The sequence below is a fragment of the Rhipicephalus microplus genome, chromosome 3 (genome assembly GCF_043290135.1).
Source record: "Rhipicephalus microplus isolate Deutch F79 chromosome 3, USDA_Rmic, whole genome shotgun sequence".
NCBI lineage: Eukaryota > Metazoa > Arthropoda > Arachnida > Ixodida > Ixodidae > Rhipicephalus > Rhipicephalus microplus.
In genome coordinates, this window is record NC_134702.1 from 93196990 (window position 1) to 93216893 (window position 19904).

Below are 19904 nucleotides of genomic sequence, written 5' to 3' on the forward strand. Positions count from 1 at the left end.
CAAATTTTCTCTCCGTTCATTTCTACATTTGCCCATTGCGCCTTGATAGTATAGCGGCCTGCGCAAAGTGCGCAACTTGTCCGCAGTGTCCTGGCTTTTGTGGGCTGCTGTTGCTGCAATTGCTGTTTGAGCCACGATCTTTGTCAGGATGTTTAGTATTGATGAGCGGGGCAAGCGCACTCTGAGTAGCGTTCCCTGGGACGAGCAGCTTTGTTCGTTGTAAATATGGACAAGGGGAAAGCGCAGTCAAGTGTCCGCATATGATCGTCTGCTTCCTTACAATGTGTGCAGTGGTGGACCGCGAATGGCTGATAGTGTTGCATGCAGGTTGTAAGCGGGGCTCCGGTGTGCTGGTGGGCAGGCAGAGCACATTTGTCTCAAAGGCACGGTGCGCTGGCAAAAAAAAAGAAGTTGTGGCAGTACGGTCCAGCGGCACCGGAGTGACTCTCACTCGTTTTTATGTGTTTGCGAAGGCGTGCTCATTTCTCATTTGCATCTCCTCGCGGTCAGTCTGGTGGGCAAATGGAGCACACAGTTCTCGAGTCTATAGTCCCCCCCCCCTCCCTCGCCGAGTTTCTTTTTTTCTTTATTTCACCGTATCGCAAGTTTAGTAACCTTTGTTTCCCTTTTCCAGCGCCGGTGTGCTCATAGCAGCTTTTTTTTTTCTTCATATAGTTGGTGCTGCAAGTGATCTTAGACTAAAGAGGCGTTGTTAGCGGACAGCTTCTTAAAGCTGTGTGGGGCCATCTGGGAAGAGATTATGACCTATTCATTTGGAGTGGTCTGAGTCATCAAATATTTTGTTACACACGTGGCCTAAGCCTTGCTTTCCCTAAGCCTTGCTTTCCCTTCTGCAAGGCTCTTGTTTTTTTTTTTAAGCTTCAAATGTGTCACCTTTCTTTTTCTCTCTCCAGTTTGCTTTATTGCGACCATCACTGGCATCGTATGTTGTCCTTAGCATCATCTGATGTAAATTGCCTTCAAAATAGTATTGCTCCATTGCTGCAGAGGCATATATAGCTTTTTATATATATATATATATGTAAGGAAAGATTGCTGTAGTATACTTCGTGTGGCCTAAAGCACTTGACAATGCAGAGTGAATTAGTCCTGCCACCAGAGAAAATGGTGCCACATCCCGTGCCACTCCGCGAGGTGCATGGCAGGCTGCGTACACTACTACATACTCTTCTTCTGGCCTCTCTGTTTTTCTTTTCTTTCAGGGCAGAGTAATTTTTTTTACGAGTATTTCTCGCACCTCTGCCGTGTCTCCTGGTTTGTGCAGGTCACAGTGGTCACTTGAGCTGTGTTAAATGTTTGCGCAGCACTGTCAATCCATGTGCCCGTAAACTGCAGCAGGATGTACCATAAAACTATAGTTTTCTAGCAAGTGTGTTTTTTTTTTTCTTTGAAACTTTTCTTTAGCATAGTGTTTTCTTATTTTGAAGCGAGTTCACTTGGGACGGAGGCCGTTGGCCTGCTGTACGTGCAGTCCCTACTCATTGTGAACGTATTTCTGCGTGAGTAAAAGTGCCCGAGTTTGCCATTGGGCTTGATAGGATTTATGGTCTTAAGTGAGTTTCTTTTTTTCCTTTGCGAATGTTTATCACACCAAAAGAGTTTGCACCGCGATCATGGCTGCGTTGTTGAGTTTGTGGGTTTTGGTAAATCTTCGTGGGTCATTGTGTGAAGTGAAAAACACTAAGAGAAAAACGTGCCCAGCACTGTATTTTGTAAAGAGTGTAGTCTGCTTTTTCTTTTGTGTCTTTTTTGCGGACGAGAGGAAATAAGAAGAAAAGGGTGGTTTTGGTCTGGACGCTTGGCAAAGTGCTGTGTGCGCCCCCTGCAAAAGTATGTGTATGCACCATTGCGCAAAGAACATTGAAAGTAAAAAGAAAACAATGCATACATTGAATTTTACAGTGCAAAATAAACATATTGAATGACACATGGCCTCATACTGTCACTTTCTTTTGCAGCGAGATTGAACAGCTGATGGCGAGTTGTCACATGTATGTTGGAGTTTAGCAGAATGTCCTTGGTAGCAAACGTCCTAGGCAAAACTTCCTAGGTAGGTTCATCTTGGGCCATCAAGCTATATGCCATGCTCGTACACTTCTTCATTCACTCGCATAAGTTTGTTTGTGTTTTGTCAAAACGTTTTATAAAATGAAGAATTTGAAACATTACACTATAGCTTTTCGCCGCTTTGTGTCCCATTTCCTGCAGGATTAGTCACTTGAATGCACACTCAGCCACAAAAGTTTATGAACCACGTGAGCCTGGTATGTAAAGCCCCAACGCATTATTTGTAGTCTTGTGTGAATAGTGAATTTTAGGTTTGAAGCAAATTGTGATGTTGGCCAAATAATCTTGAATCTAGTTTGAATAACATATACATGACATTATATCAAAAAAGGGGGCATATTTATCATTACTAGAGACTGAATTATAGGCAAATTCCTATTTAGTTTCCTGCATTCCTATCGTGCCACTTCGATATATGAGCATGAATTAGAGGTTGAAAAGTGCTTTTATAATGTTTTTATAGTGTCTATAAATGCCTATTTTTGACATTTGTGCCTAAATATTTATAAGTGCCTATAAATGCCCATTTTCAAAATTGGTGCCATATTAGTTATATTTAATCCCAAATTTTGCTTTCGGGTACAGTTGGAGAAAGGCATTCATGTTACAAGGCAAACTACAGCTTTGGAACTCTATTGGGTGCAACGTATACTCCGTCTCATAAGTTCTTTTCAGCACTGTCAAGGAAGGCTACAAGGCCTTTTAATCAATAGGAAGGTCGATTACCCTCTACACATGCATTCATTCTGATTCTCTGCTCGGTATCACCCCGGCGTCTGCTCGCACGCATAGAGAACAGAATCGAGGTGTTTCTGTGTAGCCACAGGACAATGAAGAACAAAAGCGATGCCATGGCGTGTCATCTGGGCAAACGAGAATGTATATTAAAAAAATGTCAACGTGGTCTTTGTTGTGTTTGTCATTTACATTTTAAACGGCACAATAGTAGGTTGCATGAGAAATTTTACTTCACACTGGAAGTTGTTGCGTGCCCAAGGAAAAGCTTTGGACTACTAGCATTTTTAATTGGTTCATTAAGAGCCACGAAAGCAGAAGGTGAGCTTGAAACTGTTGCCACTCGCCCAGTTTAGATTTCGCAAGCCAAATTCCTTCCCTACCCTTATGGGTATTGGAGCAACTCGGAGCCGGAAGATCACCCGGCACAGACACGTCCACACGTCATGCGGATGCAAAGTTGCATTCGAATTGCGTGCTCATGGCAGGTCGTGCACGCTAGCGGTGGTGTGCGGTGTAAACGTACTCTGTATTGTACTGCCCGTTTCTATAGGATGGATACCTTTATATGCACGAAGGTTTAGAGAGGCTTGCATGGATCATCTATCCTTACCACAGTACACAGCGTCGTACCACTGGAACTGCTCCGAAGGATGATGCACCAAAAACATGCCGAGCGTTGTGAATGCTGGCCCCGGCATGACGCGACAACAGCGAGAGCACTAATGCAAACTAAATGGAGGCAGCTTAGTCTCGCATGTCGTTTTATACAAAGTTAAAAAAAATTTTAGGGCACATGGACTCGGTTTGTATGATTTAATATTTCTGTAACATTTATATTTCTATTCAAGCCACAGGTTGCACATGTTGCCTCGAATAATTCTCGCAGCGTTTTGTACTGCTTTGGCATACGCTGGACCATTTCTTGTATACGTTACCTCCACCATGCATTGTCCTGTACTGCTTTGACGTACACTGGACCATTTCTTGTATACCTTACCTCCACCATGCATGGGGGCATGCCCGTGAGATGAAGGTCTAGTGGCGTTCAGTCTGACATTTGACCTCTTTTTAGAGTGTGTAGCATTGCAAATCTTGGCAGATGAGATTGAAAGCACCCAGTGGATGCATTCCTCTTGCTTGTTCGAAATTCTCAAGCCTGGAGAAAGGCTCTTTAAAGTGTTCACAAACAGGTAAGAAATTCACTCTGCGCACCAAGTTAATATGAGGCGAAAATACCCTGCTGGCCTATTAGCGCTTTAGCTATTTGCTGCTGTGTTGCCGTTCTCAGCCATGTCGAAAAGAAAGATACCCAAGGAGCGTGTTTTTTTGGCGGTGGACTCTTAACTCGCCATGCTGGACTAAAAAAAAAAGTATTCTGCCAACCTTGCGCTGAAGGAGAATTTCATGGCTATGCTAAACATTCGCACCTTGTACCATCATAAGCTAAAGCATTTTGTTTGCTTTCCAGTCATAGACACAGATCCCGCACATATCTTTTTTCCAAAATTTGCATTTTGTCAAGGTTTATTGTGCCTATATTTACTATTTTGGGGGCCTAAAACAGTTTTGCCTGCCTACTTTTGGCGCCTAAAACGCGTTTTTAATGCCTATATATCCGGCCTCTAAATGGACCAACCTAACCTGCACAATATTTTTTTTAAGTTGAATCAAGGCCTGTGCAAATGTCATTTTTTTTTTTCATCAAAGAAAATGGAAGCATCTTTGAATAGTAGCAGGAATTGACTTTCGGTAGAATTTAAGTGATAGCCTGTGAGAAATGTAACATTTTAAAATATGCTATACTTTTCGCGGCAGTGTAAATTTCTTTTGGATACGTGTTTTCACGGTGCAGCACAACTTCACGGCAGTGAAAGTACTTTTACAGAAAGTTGCATGGGAACTAATATGCACCAGGCAGGGGATTTCAGAGCTTAGTATCCTCAACTCCAGTGAAACCATGTTTACAAGATGTACATGCAGATTAATATTCATTTATTTGTTCGTCTCGAACAATTCGAAATTTTCTATAATTTAAATTCGATTTGAAGCAAATTCGAATCGAATTTTTTTATTATTCGTTTGAATATTTGAAGCCTTCGAATATTCGCACAAGAAAGCCTCAAGCCTACTATTTTTTTTTACTAGCTGCAAAAAAAAAAGCCCGTAAAAAGAATGCCCCCAGCTCCCCGTAAGGAATCGTGAGGAAATGCGAATGCATTGCATAGCGTCCATAACGCTGTTTCGCACGTGAGAACCCAGTGTTCTCACGCTAGCCTGCACGGTTAAAGAATACTATGAAGTGAACGAAACAAATAGCGTTCTTCGCTCGGCGTTGGCGTTTCACAGCGGCGTCTCGAGCACACATTGCCGAATGTTCTTGAGAGGCACCCAACCAGCAAACGGTCAAGAGTAAGGCGCGAGCGCACGGGAAATCGGGGCGCATGGAGGAGATAGAGCGAACGGCAAGAGAAGGAGCGGCGAAGCACTACGCCTACCCTCTCCTACACTCTATAGGCACTGCGCCGTGCTCCCGATCGGGTTGCAGAAATTAGGTGCCTTTTCTCATCTTCTAACCACTACCACCACCTACACTCTATAGTACCACATGCTCCCGTTGCTAGGGGCGATGACAAACGCGCGCGCCCGCAGCTGTTGCTATGGAAGAGCGAGTGAGAGTAGCGCCGAAGACAACGTCGGATGCCAGACTTAGCCCGACAAAAAAAATGCATTCGCATTTAAAAAAAATGGCAGCATATCCACAGAGTGAATGATGGAGAGTGGGGTGAAGCATTCGTCCGTCCATGCGTCCGTCTGTGTGACCGTCCATGCGTCCATCCGTCCGTCTGTGCGTGCGTCTGTTCATGCATCCGTCCCTGCGTTCGTCCATGCATTCGCCCCTGCGTTCGTTCATGCGTCCATCTATGCATCTGTATGTGTGTCCGTTCGTCTATTCAACACTCCAAGTACCACCATCTCGATATTTTCCATAAGCGGACATTCCAAGGACTAAACGAGAGGTGGTACACTCACACTTTCTTACGGCTTGCCCTTCGTGTCTACTTCCCACCTCTAAGCACCTCGAGTTTATGGTATATAGTAGTTCACTGTATTCATGGCACTGCGGCCCCGCCGCGGTGGTCTAGTGGCTAAGGTACTCGGCTGCTAACCCGCAGGGCGCGGGTTCGAATCCCGGCTGCGGCGGCTGCATTTCCGATGGAGGCGGAAATGTTGTAGGCCCGTGTGCTCAGATTCGGGTGCACGTTAAAGAACCCCAGGTGGTCGAAATTTCCGGAGCCCTCCACTACGGCGTCTCTCATAATCATATCGTGGTTTTGGGACGTTAAACCCCACAAATCAATCAATCAATCAATCAAATCATGGCACTGCGGCCCAACGCTCGCTAAACCTTTCTAAAACCAAGGAGGTTACGCCCAGCGAGTATAACGTAGCAACCTTTTCCTGTCAGATAGTGCTCAATGTACCATACGAGCACACACCGACGGCAACGAGCATCGGCAACTACAAACCTGTATGGATAAGGTTTTGATTATAAAACCATTGCTTTAGAAAACACCTGGCGTCTTTCATTAAGCAGCTGGTACATTCCTTTGTTTTGCTTTAGAAACATCTGGCGTCTTTTTGTTTTGCTTTTAGAAAACATCTGGCGTCTTTCTTTTGTTTATTCCATCAATCAACGCCGTTTTGAACAAAATTTTTTATTGTTTAATCACGCACAGGAGAAATCTCGCCAGGCACTACCTTGGAGGTAAATAATGGCTGCTACTGGGAATCAGAGACAGCAGAAGTCGGCTTTTAACGCCTACTACTTCTACTAACGTTTCCTACTGGAACATATGCCAATGGCTGCTAATGGGGAACGAGAGAGAGGAGCACTCGGCTTTTAGCTAACGTGCACGCCGCGAACTTTTTATTGTTCAACAAAGCACAGAAGAAATCTCCCACCGGCACCACCTTGCAGGTCAAAATGTAACACTTGTTACACACTGCGACTACAAGGGATGAACGGGTGCCGCTTTAAGGAGCTTCGCCCCTAAAAAAATATAAAAAAACTTGACCAGCGCATTCGTGCGCCGGCTACATGGCAGTGCTAGGTCGACTAGCTGGCGGTAGTTTATTGGCCCTCGCTAGCTACAAATTGCACCTTCTCACGCGCCAACTGCCTGACGCGGGTCAAGAAACCTCCGTCAACTTATTGACCTACCACTGCAAAGGAGCCGGCGAGTTGCGGCCGCAGCTGGTTTCCTTCGCCCAAACCACGGCTGGTATAGTAGCCGATTGCGGCACTATTTTTTTTAGCTATGAAAAAATGGTACACGTGAGTCTCTACGATGCAACGAAGGTTCCTCAAGACTTTCTCGAACTTTGCGAAAAATATGTCATTACCAAAAAAGTGTATTGTGCGCAAGGAGACTGCGAACACTATACAATTGATTTCACTCGCTTGCCTGTAATATTTCATTTTTTTAACTCTTAGCGTGGCTGGATGTGCATTATTACATGGGTTGCACGTGACGTTTTCTGGCTAGCAAAGTGAGCGACCGCCATGTTTGTTATCATTGAGTCAGGCTACAGTCAGGCCGCGCGGGCAGCTTAACGCCGCGTCGAAGCTTATCGGCATCGTTCGAGTGATATGGCGAAAGAAAACGTGCACGCTTTGCCTTTCCAACGCCTCCTAGAAAAATTATGCCTGGAACGTCGCTCTCTTTTCAATTGGGAGCCTCCTGCCAGCACGTAATCTCACAAGCCATGCCTTCTGCCTTGTGTTGTGATCGGCCGCCATGTGAGACCGCTTGCCTCCGTACCGCTCAGTCACGTGACATGACCGTACTGCTCTGTCACGTGACATCACAGCTGCTCGGAGGCAACTGTGAGAGCATTGCAATGGTAGTGTATAGGTGTTCTGTGGCATTCCTGTGTTCGTAGGGGGTGGCCGTCAGAGACGCTCGCCTTCGTATCGAAGGAGGAGGGTAAAATCAGAGGGTGCAAATCAGAAGGAGGAGGGTAAAATCAAAGGGTGCACTTGAAAACGGTGCATGCAGCGTCACCTCGAAGACGAACGTTTTCATGTAACGCGATGATTGGACAATCGGCTGCTCTCCGTGCATGTGGTGCTGCAGCAACGCGTCCCCATCGCTCGTTTCAAGTGGGTGTCTGTGACTATTACTCCACATAAGTGTCCGCGCATTTGTTGATCATTTTCTTTTTTTTTTCTTGCACTCCTCTCTCTCTGTCTCATCTTTCTACTCCTTTTATACCGGTGTAGGGCAGCAAACCGCACTGCAGTCGGGTTAACCAGCTTGCCTTCTCCCTTTTGAATTCCTTTCTTCAATGATCGCCGAGTGCCGTAAAGCTGGGCAAGACAATCCCACTTTTAGCTGATGAAGTACGGTAAGACGAGGTTGGAGGCTTCCGCAGCGTGACACGCTATCTCAAATGAAGGGTGAAGTGTCGTTACCCTGGATGCGGTGGCAAATCAAGAGTGAGAGGCTTCAAGTGCGACGTTTTTCTTCGTTCTCAGTGCCGCCTCTTCTTCACCACGTTTCACACTCGTTGAGACCCAGAATACCCAAGTGGGTACCTCCAAATTTCGATACAACCAAAATTTACTTGATATGACATTGCAATTTTTAGGTGTTTGTTTCTATGGGCAGGAATCCAAACAAAATAGTTTCGCGAAAGTTGTCTTTCATCGGTGCATTGGCACTGAGGAGGTCATTTATGTATTTATTTCGTAATAGACCTTTTTTACTGAAGGCTCCCTTGGCGCCGTCATAAGCCCCTCTGGGCTGTTGTTAACATGCGTGACCTCCCAAAAATGCAGGGCCATAGCTGTGACGTCAGCTTTTGTACTCTCGTGCAACAGCCCAGAAACGAGGAAATCCTCTCCGTTGAAAACGTCTGCACCCTCCGGGCCAATATTAATGAGGTCTAACAATAATGCCAAGGAAAGTATAGTGGATGTTATTAGAAGTTATTGTAATGTAAATGCACGAAGAAAGAAAAGCGGACGAAAAGATAAATTAACTTGCCGCGTAGTCATCCTACCGTGGACAGGGATCGAACCTGCGACCTCGAATCACGCGTCCGATGCTCTACCAACTCAGCTACCACGCGTCCGATGCTCTACCAACTCAGCTACCACGGCGTCTATGCCCACGTCCACTTTATGGGGTGTATATGGGCATTAAACGTGGGAGCGTCAGTCAGCGCCGCCAGTATAGCCGTTGCGGTGAGTGTGGAACACCCTTATCAGCCTGTATGGCGTCACGTAGCAACCTGGAACCTTTTGTTGGAGCGCGCCTCGCGGGTTCATCGCGACGCCACGCAAAAGCATGTGCCTCATCACGCGTCTGCAGATCTCCTTCCCTGATGCCATCACGTGATTGTTGAGAGGGTGTAAGGAGGAGAGGCCACAGCCACTTACACAAGCCAGAACGCGCTAGCGGGTGCCAGCGCGCTCCGCCTATGATACAACGCGTTGGTTCATTGCGCGTCTGCAGAATCTCGTTCCCCGATGCCATCACATGATTTTTGGGAGAGTATAAGGGAGGAGAGGCCACAGCTAGCGTCTTACCCAGCCCCTTACACAGGCTGAAACGCGCTAGCGCGTGAGCGTGCTCTGGCACTGTTTGGGCCAGCTGTCGTGCATGCGCAGTAAGGATTGAACTTGCTCATAAACTGATTTGCATATAAAAACAACTCGCGTGGTTCCTCATGCCTAAGGTGACTGGAAGGCGTAAGTTTTTTTTTTTTTTTTTTGTGGGTGGACAGTATTGAAAGACTCGCAACAATATGTGCACGTAGCGGGGCTTTACATTGCCTCTGGGATTGGAGAAATCGCAAAATTTCACCACGTCCCCTGCCTCTGGCATCGGCTCTCCTGTGACCCTGTGAAGATGACATGTGATTATGTCATTATTTTACGCTCCATTGCGGTAAGGTCACTATGCCTTCATTATGACATCGAAAATTCTCGTTATATGTGATGTCACGATGACGTCTTGAAGCAATGTCATACATCACGATGAGTCATTACTGCGTTCGCGTTGATGCCAATAATCAGTGTGTGAGGTTGTATACGTCCCAAAACCAAGATATGATTATGAGAGACGTCTTAATGGGGGCTTATCCGAAAATTTTAACCATGGGCCTCTACCATTACGCCTCCATGGAAATGCGACCGCCACGACAGGGATCGACCCTGCTACCTTCGGCTCAGCAGCCGAGCACCCTAGCCACTAATCCACCGAGGCTGACTCAACAATCAGTTCTCGTGTTTGATGAGGCGTCTAAGGTTTTCGCCCTATGTCTAGCCGACTCCTATCGCAAAACTTAGAGGCCCCTCCACGCAACGAGCGAATGGGAGATGACAGGGGAAGAAATCAAGCATTCAAGAGAAAAGACAAAATGCTACCACAAGAATGTGTCACTGATGTGAATTAAGACAATTTCAATTTTATGCAATTAAGTGTTTAACTTTCGAATCTCTTAGGTGCCACCCTCGGGTATATTACGTGGATAATCTACACTTTTCACTGATTCGTTACAAGCAAAACGTTGTAATTATCCTACATTATACAGGAAAATTGTACTGGCGCCCACGCTGCCCGAAAAAATAGCGAAAATACCCTAAATGTAAGGTAATTATCCTATGGTTGGCAACCTTGCTACGCAGGCATAATGTTGGTGAAACGTCAATTATGGTTGCACGTCAATTTACAAACGTCAATTTTACGAACAGTACATATGTAGTCCTATGATACGTAGCCGTCACATCGCTTTGACAAATTCAGTTAGCGCCATCATGCAGCTTAAGCAGCTCACCGTTACAGGTAGCCAGGGGTATAGCATCCCCGCAAGCACAAGCGATACGTTCATCAGCTTACCACTTCTGGTGTTGCTAATGTTCATTCTGCTGTTGGCATCGTTACTCGAGTGTAAACAACTGGTTATATAAAGCATATGCAACTGTTCAGCATATGTCTGTGTGTATTGTACATATCTTTAGCGTCATTTCGTAACTTTTCGCTCAATATAAAAATAGCAGTCACCTTTGCTGTGAATGTAAAAAGTGGGGCGCAGTGCATAACAGGAACCGGAGAAGAAGATGACAACCAAGGCGCATTGTCCCTCTTGCATACCACTTCTTGCATTCACAATGAACCGTTACCAACTAGCCCAAATGGCTGTTTTGCCATAGTGCACCTTTCCTCTGCATGGTTCGCTTAGCATAAGATCCCTAGATACGTGGAATATCTGCCAATTATTTTTTTTACATTATTGGTTGTAGGGCCTCTCTTTCACGTCCCCTTTGCGCTGCGTCCATCACTTGGAAAAGGTTTGGTAAGTGAGGCGGCGCTGCGGTGTCACTTGACCTCTTCGCTCCTCCTTGCTGAAGATTCCCGTGCACGCATACGCTCATACGCTCGTCTGCACGAGGTGAGAATGGAATGGAATGAAAAAGTTATTTCAATCCTGCAGGACGCGCTTAGCGCGTAGCGGGTGTCTCCCACGTAGGGACCGACAGGGAGTACCTGGCGGCCGCTTCGTGGGCCTGCTGGACGGCCTATTGCTGGTCGGCGAGAAGTGAGCTCCTGAGGGACCTCTCCCACTTGTTTGAGGTATAGTCGGGAGGAGTTGTCCTACACTCCCAGAGCATGTGTAAAAGGTGAGAAAGAGAAAAAAAAAATGCCGCCCGCATCTTCCTACGGGAGGAACCCGAGTAAATGCGTCGCAAAGTGGTGGGAGTATCGCCTGAATGTTGCGTAATGGGGTGTGGCTTGGGAATGCGTAATTGTTATTTCGTCATTATTATTTATTGAATGAAGGAGAAGCGTTGCCTTCAACGAGCTGATGTTGAGTTGTGCCCCACTACTGGTGGAACGCGCTGTTGCTTCCGTCGCATCTACTCCAGTGCAAGCAAAACGTCAATTGTCAAGCGAAAGCCAAGCAACGGCGTCCTTGGCTGAATTCCAAACGTGCCATCCAGTGCGTACATATACGGGGATGGCCGATGAACGATGATGATGATGAAAAACATTTATTATAAAAGAGAGAAGAGAGAGGTACGGGGCCAAAGCATGACCCTGCTACATGGTCGGCGTCCTTAGTCCGGGACACCGCATGACGAGGCCCCTACTCGCGCCCGTCTCACTAGAGCCCGTTGAGACTCTAGTGATGAGCAGTTGAGGAGGGCAGTCTCCCATGCCTCTCGGGAAGGGGTAGGGGAAGGGGGTAGGTGGGGATTTTTCGGACATGCCCATACCATGTGGAAGATATCACACGTCTCCCCACAGTATGGGCACCGCCCATCTGTGTTCGCATCGAAATGCTTTAGGATTGCAGGACAGAGTAGAGTACCTGTCTGCAGGCGCCTTAGAGTTCGCTCTTCCGCCTTACTCAACCCCTCTGCAGGAGCCGGGTAAAGGCGGTGAGTGTCACGATAATAGGTCAGAATTTCTTTGAACCGCAGCAGCGGTGTATTGGCCTCCGAGTCATAAGAGCCAAGGTGAGGAGCCCGGTGGGTAAGCGCTCGGGCGGCCGCGTCAGCGGCCTCATTACCTCGTAAGCCCTGATGGCCAGGAGCCCATACGATGCGTTTTGGGGCTGGATCAGCGAGAGCCCGTTTTAGAACCGATGAACGATTGCGCAGCGTGAGCGGTCGGTTTTTTACTAGCAGACGCTACCTGCGTCCATAGAGTTTCCCAATATACACTATGGGGAACTCTGGCGCTAGTGTTTATGGGAGCTGCAATGCACAGCGCTTCAGCGAGCATGGGAGTGATGGGTAGTAGTAGTACACACATTTGTCTAAACTTCGTACTTCTGGCCTGCTCTTGGCTCCGTGTGTGTTCGTGTGGCTTGAAGCTGTTTTCTCACGAAACAAAAATCAGCAAATGTTCAGCGATTGCGCTTCACCACCCTATTTTTTTCGAATTACCTTTCCAAATTGGGTCACGAAGCTCAAAAGGGTTGAAGTTTTTTTTTTTTTCAAAACAAAATCGAAACACAGCAATAAACGATGCCACAAGTACTATTCGTCACCCGCAAGTACAAAGACTAGGCAAATGTGTGTACTATGGTACTACTACCAAGGAGGATATAAAAACTTGCTGGAGTGGAAGCGACGCCCGTCAGGTGACGCCAGCGGCAGCCATCTTGCCGGAGGCAGAAAGCGCGCTGCCGGTGTGTCGCCTCCACGCTTCGTTGCTGGTGCACGCTGTTCTCTTCAAAGTTTTCAATGAGTGCAAGTCTTGCCCTTGGATAATGGTTACCTCCTGCGTTGCCTACGGATGCACAAACAGGCTGAAGAAAGGTTGTGGCCTCACATTTCACCTGTAAGTGCATGAAATTTAGCGTGTTCTACTCGCGGTCATTTCAGCCGCATCGTAGTTGCTTGCAGGCCCGCGCATGAAAGAGCAGCAAAATGGCATTGTGTGTACGTGTGCCGCAGTTGATTGTCGTATATTTCTTGACAGGTTTCCAAAGAATGCAGAAGTTCGGAGTCTTTGGGAGCGGGCAGTTCGCCGTGAAGGGTGGCGCGCTAAGGATGGAGACCGCCTGTGCTCTGTACATTTCACTCCTGAGTGCTTTGACCGCACTGGGCAAACGACGCGACTGCGGGTGGGAAGTGTGCCCATGTCGTTTCCAGCTTTTCCGCCTCATCTGCAGAAACCTGTGAGTATTACTGCCATCGTTGGACGAGAAGCGTAATGTTTAGCGTGCATAACGCTTGTGGCGTTACGGCCGCTACATAATACTTGTTCCACGAAATGTTGTTGCGGGTATACGTGGCATTGATTGCGTGCCGAGAATTGGCGGTACTGTGGAGGAGTAGCTGTAGTTTTAGCATATCGTTACCGTGTTTGCGTTACCGTTTACCGCATTACCGGACGCCGCCGGCGAAGGTGAAGTTACCGGTAATGGTAACTGCTTCACCTTCGCCTTAACTGGTGATCAAGATACATATTTATTTATTTATTACTGCTGACCTGTTTACCAGGTCTTAAGCAGGAATGGGCATACAGCAATGTTTACTACAAAAACATTATTGACATCCACAGCATACTGACAGTGGTTACAATTCAATACTTAAAGGCACATCTGGCGAATGGAAAGTTATACCAGAGCGGGTGCATGTCCTTTTTGCTGGCATACAATGCCTCGTGCACGATTATGAAAAACCTTGTTACTTAATACATTTATTATTTCTTCAAAGAAAATGTGTAGCTTAATTGTACCCACATTATACGTGTGAGGTTTCATTTAGTTTTTGCGCTTGCTGCCTTTTTAGCTCGTCTGAGAAAACGTATGCTTTCAAACCCAGGTCAAACAGAAGCGTCCCGACCCCAAGTCTCGAGATTTCCCGGCCCCGCCTGGTCCTGAGTGTTCTGGGTTGTGCGACCTGCCTGGAGCTGAAAATTTTCCTGAAGACTCGCCAACCAAACAGTTCTACAAAGACAAGGTCCTTTCCTCACAAGAAGAGATAACCCAGTTGAAGAAGAAGGTCAAAACACTGCAACAAACTAAACGAAGGCTGGCCAAGAGAAAGGAAACCGCCCAAGAAATCATCAAAGAAATGAGAGAGCAAAAACTCTTGTCAGAAGAAGGCTCGCATTTGTTTTCATCTGTTTTCTCGGATGACATTCAGCAACTACTTTGCAGGGTGGGCAATGAGCAGAAGGGCAAGTACCCACCTGAGCTGCGAGCATTTGCACTGACTTTGCATTTTTACAGTCCAGCCGCGTACGAGTATGTACGATCCAAGTTAAACGAAGCCCTCCCATCCCAGCGAACACTAAGGGGCTGGTACAAGTCGATTCAAGCAGCTCCTGGCTTCACAGCCGAAGCATTTGCTTTCCTTGAGAAGTTTGCGGAAGCACGTGATGAAACCTTCTACTGCGCTCTCATTGTAGACGACATGGCCATCAGGAAACACGTAGAGCTAGTTGGAGATAAAGTAGTAGGGTATGTTGACTTCGGAACTGGGCGATGACGGTCTTCCTGAAGCTGCAAATGCGTGTGTCTTCATGATCGTTGGAATCAACGTCAGATTTAAGATGCCAGTTGGATACTTCTTAATAGACTCACCCACAGGAGCAGAGAGGGCCGAGCTGGCCAAACAGTGCATTGAGAAGCTTGCGTCGGTGAAGGCTGAAGTAGTCTCTCTCACATTTGACGGAGCCTCGTCGAATTTCACTATGGCCAGGTGTTTAGGTGCTCAACTTCGTGTTGACTGTGAGCAAATTTCTTCAAGCTTTGTGAACCCAGCTGACGATGCTAAGAATGTTTACATTATCCTAGACGCCTGCCACATGATTAAGCTTATTCGCAATTCCTTGGCGAACTTAAGCTACATTGTTGATGCTGAAGGAGAGCACATAAAATGGGCCTACATAGTGGCATTGGAGGCATTGCAGCGTTCCGAAGGGCTGCGGCTGGGCAACAAACTCACGAAAGTCCACGTGCAATGGGAAAAACAAAAGATGAAGGTGCGATATGCTGCGCAAGCATTGAGTTCCTCTGTGGCCGACGCCTTGGACTTCTGTGAAAATGCGCTGAAGCTACCCCAGTTCCATGGCGCCAGTGCAATATCGAAGTTCGTGAGGGTCTTCGATCACCTGTTCGACCTTTTTAATTCTAGGAAACCTTTTGCAAGGTCGTACAAGGCTCCTCTGCGGAAGCAGAATGAAGCCTGCTGGAAGCCATTCTTTGCCTACACCCAAGCGTATATAAAGGGATTGAGAGATCCGGCTGGGCGGCCAGTTTTAGAAGGCTTGAAAAAAACTGGTTTTGTGGGCTTCTTGATCTGCATGGCGAGCACTGAAAAAATGTTCGACGAGCTTGTTGGCCAGGGTAAGCTGAAGTACTTGTTGACGCACAAACTGAGCCAGGATCACGCTGAGAACTTCTTCGGATCTGTTCGTGGCCGAGGTGGGTATAACAACAACCGAACCGCTGCTCAGTTCATGGCAGCATACAAGCGTTTGCGGGTGCAAACAGAAGAGACGTCTTCTAGCTCGGGAAACTGCACCAAATACATGGTTTCCATCCTGAATGCCACTACTGTTGTCGCCCAGGTAGACGCAACAAGCGCGCTCACAGACATGCGCAGGTCCTCGATCTTGGAGCCTCACGATGACCACGACTACACGCACCCTGAAAACCTTTCTGCCGTAGTTGTTGCGGTGGTGCCTTATATCGCAGGCTTCGTTGTACGCCAAGTGTGCAAGACAACAACATGCGAAGAGTGCATTGCAGCCCTGTACTCAGATGAGCTAGTTCCCCTAGTTGAGCAGAAAAACAGAGGTGGGCTTGTGTCCCCGTCCAAGGATGTCATTGGCTTGTGTGAAGCCGTTGAAAAGGGGCTGCGACGGCTACAGATTGAGTGTGGAACACTTCAAGCAGTTAACTCCCAGTCAAAGCATCTCGTTTTGGAAGTGCTACGACTGTCTGTAGAGGAAAACTGGTTGCAGAAGCTAGAGCAGCACATTCTTGACCTTGATCCCCTCGACAATCATATCTACAGCTTGTGCAAAAAAGTTGCGGAGCTGTATGTGAAAATCCGCATCCACCATATGACAAAAGAAAGAAACCGCGAGATCATCAAGGACAGGGTCAGGCCAGTTCTTTCAAGAATGATCATTTTCAAACATCAGTGAGTCTCCCCGCACTGCTCGTTTCGGCTGTACTGTTCGCATATATTTTTAATGTTTGTGTGATTGTGTTTTTTCTGCCATTTTCGAGTTTCTCAAAGCGTTATCGTAGGCCATTTCGCCACCATAAAGCAAAGAATAAATGCTTACAACCTGACACAACTGTTTTTATTGCTTTGAAGACGCGAGAAACTGCACCTGCTGCTTAGATAAGCGCGAGCGCAGCTGTACTCGGCTGTTTCTTGCCTCTGCCAAGATGGCCGCCGGCGGCTCGGCGCGGCTTCACCCCCTCCCATGGGTAAGCATAGGCGGCTTCCACTCCAGCAGGTTTTTATATCCTCCTTGACTACTACCCATCATTCCAATGGTCGCTGAACGATCGCAGCGCCAGAGTGCCCTCTAGTTAATTTTGAGAAACTTTGTGCCTGCGTCGGCCTATACTCCGTTTCATACATCAGGTGCAACGCTGTGAAGGCTAGGCAAGTAGTCCGTAAAGAAAACACGAGGTGTTGCTCCGCGCGGTTTCGTAGCCGAGCCAATAAAGAAAAAAAAGCGGTTTCGTAGCCGAGTGGTCTGACGCGTCGCTCCGGAGAGTTCACAGTAGTTTTGAAGTGCATGGGTTCGAATCCACCTGGTGCCATTTTTTTATAATTTTTGCGAGTTCAATTCGAAACCTTGTTTTTTTTCAGTAACTTCAACTTACTTGCACGCGGAAGTGAACTGCACGTATCTATTCATTTGTAGCATACCGTGTTCCCTTGTGAGGGCCGGAACCTGCTGAGCTGGCACCGAGGTTTGACCAGCATGGCGATTTTTGTCACGATTATACCGCATTGTCGGTTTACCTCGTTGATGTGAGCGAGTACTGCATGTAAGATGACGTTAATTCATTGATTAGGTAGCACAGCAGCTCCAATGAGGCTGGGTTAACGACAGGTGCTCACCTTCAACTTTTGTTTTCGTCATTGCCCCGATGATCCACTTTTCTGTGCCGCTCTTTAAACACTCAGCAGGTTATTGATTATAGCGGGCTGCCGGCAGAGAAAGCTGTTCAGTTTTAGCAAAACAGTGCGCAATTGACCTTCCACTGCACTGTGCGGTATCCCGACGCACTTCGTGCGAGTAACGAATGATATGTTATTCAGGGAAAAGGGAAGAAAGCAAATTTGTGTAGCTCGGAATAGTGACTTTGGCACACAAACGCATAAAACATTTCCTAGACTTGGTATTCGCCCGTTTACTGTCTTACTATATGCGACATTTTTGTGAATTGTTATGCGCGATTTATTTCTTCAGTATAATTATAACCCATCCTCCTTCCCGCAAGTAAGAGTTCCTTTTTTATCGTTCAAAAGAGAGTTTCAGCTAGGCTGTTTTTCGGCAGAAACTCTAAATTTTAATTTATGCGTCAATCATTTTTTTATAAAAACCTGGATATGGCCTGTTTTTCTCGGTTGAGAAAATCTTTATGGTATAGGGTAATTCAGTGCCCAAAAATTGTACTGGTTCAAAAAGTTGGAGATTTGTTCCATACATACATACATCCAGGGGCAATACTGGCACGAGCATGTGCAGTGGCGGTGTCGACGACACCGTCAACGCTAGATTTGCCAGTAGGTGCGACCACTAAATGCTCCGTATGTAAAACAATCTTCACTGATAATACGACGAGGTTCCTCCTGGAAGCGCCTGTAGGGGGAGCAACCACGCGTCTACTAAAGCGCCATCTCTGGCCAACGGCGTTGCTCTGGCGCTGCGAGGATGTTTTCGAAGCACCTTTGATTAACTATTTATTGCCATTCTTTCTCGCTTATTTCTTTTCATAGTAATAATTTACGCATGTTCCTCTAATTAAACCTGGTTTAGAGTATTGCTAGGATTCTTTTAAGCCTCTATTGACCACTTGATTTTGACCGTTATCACGCCACGCGCGGAAGTGCTATATGTGCTTAAAACACACCAATCGTGTCCAAACATGGAGCATCTTGTACAAGCTGTACTAAAAGGAATGGCCATTAGGGATTCCTTCAGGACGCACTCCGAGAACGAGAGTATTTCGTCATGAGGTACGTGCGGCGGCCGTTGCTAGGTGCACGTCGCGGCGGCGTCTATGCGAGAGTGTGACCAATAGCGCGCCGCTGTGGTTGCCATGCGTTGAGCCTACTGCAGATTACAAATGCGCTGTCCAAACGCAAGGGCTGGCACGTGCGTGCAGACTTCTTCCTGTGGACACATGACCTCTGTGCAGATATACATCAGGAGTGGAAACACGCCTCGCAGCCGTGATACTACCCCTGATGCGGCCGAATTCCAATGATGACGAAAAGTAAAGCGGGTGGTAATAATCGACCGTCTGCTAATATTCTAGTTATCATTATAGAGAACAAAAGTAAAGGGGCCGACCTCTGTGAACGTGATTGCTATAGTGGTTACTATGTGAGGCACATGCAAAAAATAGAGTGAAAAGAAAAAAAGATACATCACGACGAGGATGGGATTTGAACCCACGCGGGCAGAGCCCAATGGATTAGCAGTCCATCGCCTTAACCTCTCGGCCACCTCGTCATATGAAACCGAGTGTTTTACAGCTGCACTTCAATGGCGTATGTGAAAAAATAAAGAAGAATGTTCCGGTCTTTTTGTAACGTGATCAATCATGTGCGGACTACTGAATGCCCATCGCGAGCCGCAAGTAATAGTAATCCCATTGTACCTTACGGCACTAGACCCCATAAGTTTCGATTCTGATACACATACCCTTTCTCTTGTCTAGGGCCCGCAGTATTGTAGGATTCAATTGCGATCTTCTCAATAACGTATATTCCTCATCGACGGTATCTAAACAAACGTGAATGAACAAAGATTCATAGAGTGTGTTAACATAAATCACTTGTCATCCTATGTACAGTCGTCAGCACCTTTAACACGAACAGTTCGGTGCGTGGCCAGCGCTAGTTTGATTGATGCCAGCTGCGAAGTGCTGGGCGCTTTTAAAAGCCGAGATAATCCCTCAGTAGGCTTGGATAGTAATTGATTTGATTGATATGTGGGGTTTTACATCCCAAATCCACCACATGATTATGAGAGACGCCGTAGTAGAGGGCTCCAGAAATTTCGACCACCTGGGGTTCTTTAACGGGCACCCAAATCTGAGCACACGGGCCTACAACGTTTCCACTTCTATCGGAAATGCAGCCGCCGCAACCAGGTAGGATTGGATAGTATGCCCGCATGTATGGTTAGCATCTTGGCTGCAGAACTCAAACGTACGGGGTGTCAGAGTCAATCAAACTGCTGCAGGACACGTGGTGGAGCGTTCATGTTATGCTGACGGCTGTACAATCATTCATTCACAAAACTTCATTAGTGTCTAGAAGCCCAGTCTTTTCAGACCGAGGTGGG

At 46.9% G+C, this 19904-nt stretch overlaps 1 protein-coding gene and 1 non-coding gene across 2 annotated transcripts; one reads left to right on the forward strand and one right to left on the reverse strand.

The window, feature by feature from the left end:
• Positions 1-12944: 12944 nt before the first annotated feature.
• On the forward strand, positions 12945-14842 carry LOC142803834 (THAP domain-containing protein 1-like). The gene is made up of 3 exons (XM_075889991.1): positions 12945-13184; positions 13326-13524; positions 14174-14842. The coding sequence occupies exons 1-3, from the start codon at positions 13114-13116 to the stop codon at positions 14840-14842; spliced, it is 939 nt and encodes a 312-aa protein (XP_075746106.1). The 5' UTR covers positions 12945-13113.
• Positions 14843-18985: 4143 nt separating this feature from the next.
• Positions 18986-19067, reverse strand: TRNAS-GCU (transfer RNA serine (anticodon GCU)). Its single transcript has one exon. It is a non-coding gene; the product is annotated as a tRNA-Ser (tRNA).
• Positions 19068-19904: the final 837 nt, after the last annotated feature.

Excerpts from the sequence above, each read along its gene's own strand:
- LOC142803834 (XM_075889991.1), top strand. The coding sequence starts at position 13,114 with ATGGTTACCTCCTGCGTTGCCTACGGATGCACAAACAGGCTGAAGAAA. Across the intron at positions 13,185-13,325 it reads TGTGGCCTCACATTTCACCT|GTTTCCAAAGAATGCAGAAG; the intron begins GTAAGTGCATGA and ends ATTTCTTGACAG. Across the intron at positions 13,525-14,173 it reads CGCCTCATCTGCAGAAACCT|GTCAAACAGAAGCGTCCCGA; the intron begins GTGAGTATTACT and ends TTTCAAACCCAG.